This window comes from Citrus clementina, unplaced genomic scaffold, assembly GCF_000493195.1.
Source record: "Citrus clementina cultivar Clemenules unplaced genomic scaffold, Citrus_clementina_v1.0 scaffold_9, whole genome shotgun sequence".
NCBI lineage: Eukaryota > Viridiplantae > Streptophyta > Magnoliopsida > Sapindales > Rutaceae > Citrus > Citrus x clementina.
This window is the reverse complement of record NW_006261964.1, coordinates 2,533,109-2,543,726: the sequence shown is the minus strand read 5'-3', so window position 1 is coordinate 2,543,726 and position 10,618 is coordinate 2,533,109. Positions and strand designations below refer to the sequence as shown.

The 10,618-nt window shown below is 36.6% G+C and overlaps 2 protein-coding genes across 2 annotated transcripts in view; both read left to right on the top strand.

Moving 5' to 3' along the window:
- Window positions 1-4,504, top strand: part of LOC18032264 (F-box/LRR-repeat protein 4) — a 4,784-nt gene extending 280 nt beyond the window's left edge. Inside the window, exons 2-8 of the mRNA XM_006419698.2 lie at window positions 220-468; window positions 621-1,027; window positions 1,348-1,533; window positions 2,495-2,687; window positions 3,270-3,346; window positions 3,741-3,891; window positions 3,977-4,504. Coding sequence (XP_006419761.2) covers window positions 220-468; window positions 621-1,027; window positions 1,348-1,533; window positions 2,495-2,687; window positions 3,270-3,346; window positions 3,741-3,891; window positions 3,977-4,273 — 1,560 coding nt within the window. The 3' untranslated portion in view covers window positions 4,274-4,504. The remainder of the gene's footprint in view (window positions 1-219; window positions 469-620; window positions 1,028-1,347; window positions 1,534-2,494; window positions 2,688-3,269; window positions 3,347-3,740; window positions 3,892-3,976) is intronic.
- Window positions 4,505-4,892: 388 nt separating this feature from the next.
- LOC18032266 (AP-5 complex subunit mu) lies at window positions 4,893-10,569 on the top strand. Its single transcript, XM_024189244.1, has 8 exons — window positions 4,893-5,274; window positions 5,452-5,598; window positions 6,011-6,322; window positions 6,736-7,028; window positions 7,143-8,023; window positions 8,781-8,837; window positions 9,526-9,573; window positions 10,007-10,569. The coding sequence occupies exons 1-8, from the start codon at window positions 5,207-5,209 to the stop codon at window positions 10,076-10,078; spliced, it is 1,878 nt and encodes a 625-aa protein (XP_024045012.1). The 5' UTR covers window positions 4,893-5,206; the 3' UTR covers window positions 10,079-10,569.
- The last annotated feature ends 49 nt before the right edge of the window (window positions 10,570-10,618 follow it).

Sequence of the window (10,618 nt, the reverse complement as noted above, 5' to 3'; positions counted from 1 at the left end):
TGGGTGGGAACTAAAAATTGTTTTGTGGTGCCAATATTTTTTCAGAAGGACTCAATTGGGGGGGGGGGGGGGGGGAATTGAATCTTCACGTGCAACATAGCTGATATTTTCGAACTCTTTATTGATTTTCTTTTTTGTTCATGTTTTAAGTTTAGGAGAGATCTGCAGCTGAAATGAAGTTAGTAAGATAATATATATTCTTATAAATATGTTATGTAGGGTCGAAGACGTGGTGATCAGTCGAAGTTGTCAGCTCTGCAGCTGCATTACTTGACCGAGAAAACTGGGTCTGAGGATGGTCAATTTCAATCTGAGTCGTATTGTTTATCAGATTCTGGGTTGAATGTGCTTGCTGATGGATTTCCAAAGCTTGAGAAGTTGAGCTTGATATGGTGCTCAAACATTTCAAGTTTGGGATTGATGTCCCTTGCCCAGAAGTGTTTACACTTGAAATCTTTGGATTTGCAGGTAATTTTTACTCCCTTTTCCTGAGTTGTTAATGTTTTGGTTGTCGGTGTGTGAGTTCTGTTTATTGATGTTTGAATGACAGTGTCTTTTCCACATCAAGCTTGCCTGCCATTTGAATGCTTAAATTGGTCCTGAATTTTGGTTTTTGCAAGGGTTGCTATGTTGGTGATCAAGGTCTAGCTGCAGTAGGAAAAGTTTGTAACCAACTTGAAGATCTGAACTTGCGTTTTTGTGAAGGCTTGACTGACACAGGTCTAGTTGACTTGGCTCATGGTTGTGGGAAATCATTAAAATCTCTTGGTATTGCAGCCTGTGTGAAAATAACTGATGTTTCATTAGAAGCAGTGGGGTCTCACTGTAAATCTCTTGAAACCTTGTCACTGGATTCAGAATTTATCCATAACAAAGGAGTGCATGCTGTGGCCCAAGGTTGTCCACTTTTGAGAGTTTTGAAGCTACAATGCATCAATGTTACGGATGAGGCTTTGGTAGCTGTGGGAAATCGGTGTCTGTCTCTGGAGTTATTGGCTTTATACAGCTTCCAGCAATTTACTGATAAGTGAGTTCCTTTTCATTCTTATGTTATGCAAAGTTACAAAATCATATCATTCGAATTGTAAACAAACTGTAAGAACTTCAAACATAATTGGTCATTATCTTTTAGTAACTTCGTTATTGAATGAAACATCAGATCTAGGTTCAAATCCTTGTTTTTTATATTATGGGCAGTATCAAAATAGAACAAGCCTTAGAAAAGATGAAAATTCTTGCAATTGTTTAAGACTCCATAGAAATCTGAACCTTTATTTGTGCTTTAAATCACTATCTTTCTTCTTCCAGGTAATATATGATGTTGAGTTAGTCTAACTTATATTTCAGGGGCCTACATGCTGTGGGGAAGGGGTGTAAGAAGTTAAAAAATCTGACTCTAAGTGATTGCTATTTCCTGAGTGACATGGGCTTGGAAGCAATTGCCACAGGTTGCAAAGAACTTACACATCTTGAAATAAATGGCTGCCATAATATTGGAACTATGGGATTGGAGTCCATTGGAAAATCTTGCCGGTATGCTTCTTTTTGTAGGCTTAATTTAAATAAATAGGTAGTAGTATGATTTGCAAGCATTGCCAGGAACTAGCATTATTTTCCTTGGGAATAAATTTTCATGAAACCAATTATGAAAGTAAATATTTATTTATTATTTTTGCAAAGCTTCTTAATAAACTAGCATTAAAGCTGTCTGAAAAAATCCTTGTACATGCTTTTGGTGTTTCAGCTTGTGTTACATTTTTTACTTTCTACAGAAGCAAGAAATAAACTTCAAGCTTATTTACATATCAATCAATTGTTTTAGCAGATCAGGCAGTGATAATGCCTGGCTGCAGGTCTTCCATTATCCTTTTTGGGAATAAATTTTTCCATATCAAGATTTTATAATTTCTCTTGTCATATGATACCCTGAATATGCTGATTAAAGTTTAATATTTCTCAAAACCTGTAAAATGTACGTTTGGTTTTTAAATATATGTCCTTCCTGCTTCATATTGTAAGGGAACTGCAAAGAACGAATCACCTTTGATTATTATTATTATTTTTAAACGTCCACGATTAACTAAACATTTTATTTTCTATTAAAAAAAAAGTAAATATTTTATTTGTTATCTGTATTTTTTTCTCTTGGTTGTAGTGTTTATGAAGTGTTTTGACCTCAACTCATTTGGATAACTGATGAGTGATGATCAAATCCTTAGTAGATTGGTGCAAAACTGTCATCACCAAACTACAGCTTTCCATGTATCTTCTCTTTAATTGCTCAAATGTTAATGTATTCTTTGACTTGTTTCTCACTGTTAATATAGGATGTTGTATCTGCTTGCACGCCGGTCAATCTGAAATTTATTCCATATTTCATATTAATTGCAAGAATCATGTTTTCAATTTCATGGTTAAAATTGTTCACTCTCTTTTTGTTTACTAGCAATAATTTTACAAAGTTGTCAACTCCAGATCTGTTGACTATTTGCAGGAATCTTACTGAGTTAGCATTGTTATACTGCCAAAGAATTGGTAATTTGGCTCTTCTTGAAGTTGGAAGGGGCTGTAAGTCTCTGCAAGCTCTTCATTTGGTAGATTGCTCCAGTATTGGAGATGATGCCATTTGTGGTATAGCTGAGGGTTGCCAGAATTTAAAGAAACTTCATATTCGCCGATGCTACAAGGTTCTCTCTCTCTCTCTCTCTCTCTAACCATTGCTTTTGTCAGTTTATTTGTGGTTCCGATACTACCTATCTCAGTTTGTTTCGACTAATATGATACTATGCCAAAAATATTGCTAAGTTCCTGGCACTGATTTTATAGTCAACAGATTGTTGCTTGAACTCGGAAGAAGTTTTGCAACATATTTTTTGCTTTTACCATTCTACTATAATTCTGTGCAAAATGTTGGACTTCTGGCATGATTCTCTGTACCAAGCTAATGATCTAGGACATCCTTTCAGTTTCAGAGATCAATTTCGGTTTTTTGACATTAAGTGCTGTCCTGAATGTTGGTTTGGGACGATTAGAAATGGGCAAAACGATTATAAGAAATGTAAGAAACAGTCGATTCAGAAATATAAAAGTTTTTTTTTCTTATTTGTCTGTTGTTTATTGTTTAGTCATTTGTTTGTATCTGCCTATTTTACTGAAGAACTGGTATTTCTCTAACCAGTCTGCTCATGTTCTTTAGTTATCAATTTAAATGATGTAAATGTTATTTTACCTTTGAGGATCTATTAACTCTTTATGGTTCTTGTTCATAGATTGGCAACAATGGAATTGTAGCTGTGGGTGAGCATTGCAATTCTCTGACTGAACTCAGCCTCAGGTTCTGTGACAGGTACGGTAAATTTTTTTCCCCTCAGCTTCATAATTATTCCCATTTCCACCTGGGATGCTTATTATTTAAATTTGCTAACTTGAGAGATATTTTATGTTGGTTTGGTATCATATAGATACTTGGTTGATTGTTTCTCTTTCATTCAGTAGTTGTCATGGTGTAGTTTCATGTTATATGATCGCAATAATCCATGATCTGCAAAGCCTTCTTTGTTTGCTCGACACCATTTGGGGAAATTTGGTGAATCATTGAAGTTGGCTTCTACCATAATGTTCTAGCTGATTTCGTATCAGTAGATAAACTTCTGATAGAATTGTTTATATTTTTGGGAAGCTTAGTGGATTAAACCTCTCTGGTTCTCTAACTTACCTTATTCACTCTTTCATATTAACAGGGTGGGGGATGAGGCCCTCATTTCCATTGGCCAGGGTTGCTCCTTGCAACATCTAAATGTTAGTGGCTGCCATCAAATAGGTGATGCTGGAATAATGGCCATTGCAAAAGGATGCCCTGAACTCAATTACCTGGATGTAAGCGTTCTCCAGGTAAGCCCTTTTCTGTCTCTTCTTGGTACATCTTCCAATTTATTTTTCATAAAGTGTTATTAAATTTAAATTTCTTGATCGGCAGAATTTGGGAGATCAGGCAATGGTTGAGTTAGGAAAAGGCTGTCCACTACTCAAGGACGTAGTGTTGTCGCACTGTCGTCAAATAACCGATGTCGGTCTATCCCATCTTGTTAAAAATTGCAGAATGCTCGAGTCCTGTCACATGGTTTATTGTCCTGGTATTACTGCAGCAGGAGTTGCCACTGTGGTTTCTGGTTGTGCCAACATAAAGAAGGTCATGGTTGAGAAGTGGAAGGTAAGTGAACGGACAAAAAGGAGGGCAGGAACTGTCATCTCGTACCTATGTGTGGACCTTTAGATAATTTCATCACAAGAGAATGCAGAAGAGCAATCCGCTCCTTTTTTTTTTTTTTTTGGGTTTTCTGTTATCTTTGGCTTTTGGTTCAATATATATATATATTTTTTCTGGGTATAAGCTTAACTGTCTGCAAGTGTTTGTATCTAAATTATCTAGTATAAGGAATGTTGGGCAGTTCAGAGGAGTAAATAGTGGTTGCTGATGTATAGACAAATGTTATTGAATAGAAAAACAAAGAAAAGAAAAATGAAGCTGTAAATAATTTGCTTTTCATGTTTTATGCTTTCTACAAGCTCAACCTAGGGAACTATTAAGCGGACGGACCAAAAGGGGGAAGGTACGGTGATCTCTCATTGAGTCATAACCGTGTATGTACCCAATGCGGAGCTTGTAGACCATCCCAAAAGAATGCATAAGAACTACTCGTGTGTACCTTTTTTGGGATTTCTTTTTTCTCTTTTTTGTTATAAGTTTAGTAAAATGTGTACTTGACAAGAAGTAGAACACACTGTAATTGAAGGTCACCGCTGCGGGCCGTCGACATTTTTATTTTTAATATCTCAGGGTAAGGATACGAGAAAAAGGGATTTGTTAGAAATCTGATGAGAGTAAATTTAATGTTGTGTCGTTTCGACAAATCGAAACTCAGAAAGCATAATTAAGGCACGGGTCATCGTCGATATTGTCTTAAGGGTAGTGTCGTAATTTCAGCATAACTACATATGTTTAGAGTTTATAAGCAGGAGTTACGCCCTCTTATTTCATTTTCAACCAGCGCGAGAAACGCAGCGTTTTCCAACGGGACGAGAGAATCGACATCTACCGAAACAGTAACACCGCCAATCTCAATCGCCAGTAAAATCTGTAGGCATCTTCATTTCATTTCTCTTGTGCACTGTTAATTGACAAACAAGAGACGCGCAAAGCAAAGCCATGCCTGGCGGATGCAGCATCAGAGCTCTATGGATCCTCAACAACTTCGACGCCGTCGTTTTCTCCCGGTACATTATTCTTAATCTTTTATTGCTCTACCTAATTACGCCGTCGTTTCTTTTCCTTAGCTAAGCCTAGGAACTGCTTTCAATTTAAATTACTGTGCATCCAATCCAAACATTGACCTTGCGTAAAATCATTTCGGTTGTGATTTTAAATTGAAATTTTCGTTTTTATTATATTAGGAGGTTTCCAGTAGTGGAGAGGTGGTGGCGAGAAGCTTGCAAGACCGAAAATGAGAGCTGTATCGAGGATCCTATTAAGTACAATGTTTTGCCTTTAGTACCGACTGATTCGGAGTTAGCTTCTGCATTTGCTGAGAGAAAAAGAAGGTTCGGATTCACTTACTCCATTGCTTCTCAAATTAATATTCAAAATGTGTAATAGATGTGTTGAATAATGATGCAGTTGCTGTTCTTGTTAATTTTAGAATACTTGCTAACTGCATTTCTAGATTGACCTTCCTAGTTCGAAAATATAGTATTTTTGTTCTGCATTGCTCACTTTGGGACCACAACTGGATAAATGAGTTTCTTTAGTTGCATCAGTTTCACTAAAATGTGATAGATTGTCAAGCGAATGTATGCTGGTTATATCATGTTGTCTTGGATTACTGGTTCTCTTGCAAAGATTTTTACAGTTTATTTTCTAATTGTGATTGTGGTTGTTTTTTCATGTAGCTTGTGGTAACTTTCCGTTGACATATCATGGATTATCATTAATAGTTTATCTGAATTTATGTAGGGAGGGATCTGTGCGGGGATTTGGTGTACGAGTGAGTCAGTCAACTGAAGGTTCTGATTCATGGGTTGATGATCCTATTACTCGCCATGTTATAGGCCTTTATATTGATACAGAGGAAGGAGGAGAGAATCATCTTCTATGGCCATTGATATTGCATGTAAAAGGCCCTTATTGCATCCTTGTGTTGCCTCAAGTTGAACCGAGGCATTTAAAAGCATATGCAAGATTATGTAAAAAATCTGATTGTGGAAATGCTGTAGGAGTGGATGACAGTTTATCTTCCCTCCTGCTTGATCTTCCGTCCATCACAGGGTATGGTAAGTTACTTGCATTGTTTTTTTAAAAAGAATAGCATGAGAAGGTCACTGCCCAAAGTCACCAACTTTGAATCGGCTAACATCAGAACTTTTAGCATTCCCAAATGAATTTTTTGTAAAGCTTGATTAAATAATAAGTGTCTCTCCTGCTCTTTCCTTGGTTATTTGTTTTAAGGTAATGATATGTATTTGTACATTTATAAACATGCTTGACTGGATTTCTTGTTTTAATCTCAATAATGATGAAATGTGATCATTATCTCTCCCTTTTGCTTCCTTGACTTAGTTTGTTTGTTCCTCCCAAACAAGGAAAATGGAGCTGGCCTTGTACAAACTTGGCTTTTACCCTCTCAAATGATTTAGTTAGTACACATGGTTAACTTAGAGCTTTCCCATTTTCCATCGTAGGGCATTCATGGTAGCACATGCTATTGGTGATATAATTACTGGTGATGTGGTGGAACCTGAAGTGGTGGTAAGTGCATCACCATCAGTTGGAGGGTTGTTGGATTCACTGACTGGCAGTATTGGAATATCGGGCATCTCATCAAGAGCAAAGCCTGTTGCTGCTCCTGTTGCTTCTACCGCACCTTCTGGTGCTGCTGCAGCGGGAACTGTTGCATCAGATGCTCCGAAACTTGGTTCTAGGCCTTTAGAGAAGGATGCACTTCGAAGTTTCATAAGCAGCGCAATGCCCTTTGGTTGGTACCTTTTATTATGGTATTTCTCATCTCAGATTTCTTTATCTTCAATTTTTTGCTTGTGGATCAATATGTGTTTACCTAATATAGAGATTTTTGACATTTTTTGTATAGGTACACCTGTGGACCTGAGCTATTCCAATATCTTTGCTATCAAGGTTAATGGCTTTCCATCATCAGAACTGCCACCCCAAGACCTTAAGCAACCAGCTTGGAAACCATATCTGTACAAAGGAAAGCAAAGATTGCTATTCACAATTCATGAGACAGTTCATGCTGCAATGTATGACAGGGATGAGATTCCTGATAGTTTATCAGTCTCGGGTCAAATAAACTGCCGAGCAGAACTGGAAGGTATGCCCGATGTGTCATTTCCCTTGACAGGGTTGAACAGTGCTCATGTAGAGGTTTTATCATTTCATCCTTCTGCACAAGTTCCTGAGCAAGGTGTGGATAAGCAGGCTGTGATGTTTTCACCACCATTAGGTAATTTCGTTTTAATGCGTTATCAGGCAATCTGTGGCCTTGGACCACCTGTGAAAGGATTTTACCAATTGTCAATGGTCTCTGAAGATGAAGGTGCATTTTTATTTAAGTTGTGTCTAATGGAAAGCTACAAGGCTCCTCTGACAATGGAGTTCTGTAATGTGACAATGCTGTTTCCAAGAAGAAGAGTTGTTTCTTTTGATGGGACACCATCAATTGGAACAGTTTCAAATAATGAGCACTCAGTTGAATGGAAAATTATGACAAGTGGACGAGCATTGACAGGGAGAAGCCTTGAGGCGACTTTCCCTGGAACAGTTAAATTTGCACCATGGCAAACCCAAAGATCGTCATCTGGGGGAACTGTGGATGAAGATAGTGATATCGAGACTGATAATACAAATAATGTGGTAAATATAGAGGAATTTTTAATGGAGAAAATGAATATGGATCTCCCTCCTGTTGATCTAGAGGAGCCATTTTGCTGGCAAGCATACAATTACGCAAAAGTATGTGCTGTTCTATTTTCACAGTAGTTGGTTAATTGATTTATGAATTCTAAAACTTTTCAAACTCATTTCTCATGAATTACAGAATTTATTCTTTTCCATATATGACATTACTTGTCCAAATGAGATCACTATTTGCAAATTATATAGCACTTATTTGTTTAACAAATAGAAACCGAAGGAACTTTGGAATAGATATTTTAGGACCCACTGTCAACTTGATTTTTGCCAACATCAAATGCAAGTACTTAACTATCCTGGGAAATATTAGTTTTGGGTTTTCCTTCTAATTTTTCCAAAGTAGGAACTGTTGTATCTTTTCTTCTAAAAGGAAAGTAGGTCTCATTGGCTTTTTACAGTTCTTAATATTCTTACACATAATCTTGTGAAATCAATAAATCATCATTTTTCTCTGTTACCAATGACCGGCTGGAGGACTACTCTGTGTGAAGTTGTTTGTTTGAGATCTGATCAAGGCTATCGTATTTGATCCTAAATTTTGGCTTAAAAGGTTATGCCTTTGATTATCAACATTCTCGTTAATTTTTTTATGGTAGTTAAGGGACACCTTTGTTCCTTTCAAATAAACAAGAGCGAAACTTTTTGTGAGATCAATTTGAAAAATGATTCAATTAAAGTTTTATTTTGTTGTTTGGATGCTATGAATCTGTGTTTTACAATTAGTGTAATGTGTTTTTCAGATACGCTTAACAATTTCCTTTTGCTAAGACTTTTAGTTTTTGACTCTCTATTACAGGTTTCTTTCAAGATTATTGGTGCTTCAATATCGGGAATGTCCATTGACCCTAAATCTGTAAGGTTTTTAACTTGTCTATCATGTTGAAGTTAAATGGCTATTGCATAATGTGATACGTACGTGGGACACTTTTGAGTATAGTGAGGGAGTTCTTGTGTGTGCATTTTATTCATTCAAAGTCCTCTCCAAAAGCTGCTCTACGGATATAGTGTAGGTTATAATCTGATTTTTCTATGTGAAAGTTACTCAAAGCTTTAACAAAATTTTTCAAGAACCAGTTTATCTGTTTAGTACTCCAATCATTTTGAATATGTAACCAGAGACGCGGAAAACAAGAACAAAACAAGAAAAAGATATTTCTTCCAACTCTTGCAAAATACATTCTCTTTCTGAATTCTCAAGTGAAGTAGTAGTCATTCCAGCATATCTTATCCACTACGTCCTTTGTCATTTGCCTTTATAAAGATTTCATAATTGATTAAACGATTGTCTTTGATGACGGTTTCTGTTCTTACATAGTAGCAGTTTTTGATCGATCCATGCTAATTCCCTTAACTACATTTGCATCTTTATCTCTGTATTCAATTTAAAAACCTTCTACATTGAGAAATTTCCATAACTTTCACATCCATGTTTCCTTGTCAATTTATGCTATCAACAGGCATGATATGGTAAGCTTTAAGAAGCCTAGCCTTATTGCTATGTCAATTAGTAGTGGTGCTTAAGTTGTTTGTGCCATTTGCAGGTAAGCATCTATCCAGCTGTAAAAGCACCTGTGGAATTCTCAGCTCAGGTAGGGAAGTCACTGGAAAACATTCATTATTATTGGTTGAATTTCATTTTCTACTTTTTGGTTTTCTAGAGCAGAAAAAACCATTGCACTAGTATGGGAAAATTGGCAATGATCACCAGCAGAACTAATTATTGATTAAATTTCTCTGTGACTGGTTCATCATGATATCTGTCATCAGGAAATATTTTCATTATTTTAGCAGTTGGATGCATATTTTTGTCTTTGTTGCCACTGCCCTTTGATGTATGGAAAACTTGTCTGTACTAGTAATGGCAATGAAATATTTGCTGAAGTTAGCAAGTGGATGAACTTCTTTTGATCCCTTACAATCTTGATGAAATCTGCCATAAACTGGTGCTTTATTTGGGAGTTTTTTCCCCCAGTTTTGAATGTACTAATTGATATGATCTGACATATTTTCTATGGGATACAGGTTACTTCTGGTGATTATATTTTGTGGAATACATTGGGAAAATGCCCGTCTGTTGCCACAGCAAAAACATAGGAGGATTGATGGCAAGTTGGCAACTTGGAAAACACACTGTGATTATAAAAGAAGAATCCTTTCTGTTGTTTCTCTTGGCCATTCAACTATTGATGAACCATTGCGTAGAAACATTATGTATGCTGCTGGCAGGTGATTATGCTGACATATTTTTGGCGTCAATTTTGGCCCAGGAAATGGAGGCTTCCCGGGAACTGAAGGTTTCTTTGATCGTTGTTGTTATAGATCTGGTTTTAAGTCGACAATGATTTGTAATGGTATTGTTCAGTCATTTCTATTGTCGAGGAAGGACGTGTCAGCTAAGACAGTATATAGCTAAGAACCTCATAACTTTGATTGCGCCGTTTTGGACAGCTTTGCCTACGTGGAAGTATAATGGATGCCTTGGTGTATCCAGAATAAATCTATCACTACCATGGAAAGGAGGATGCCCGTTTAAGGAAGAAGTAGTTGAATATAATGACCTGGATTTAAACCTTAAAATTTGAGAATTACCGATTGTCATTGTTCCGCGATTGGATTTGAGTTTAGTTAGCTGAC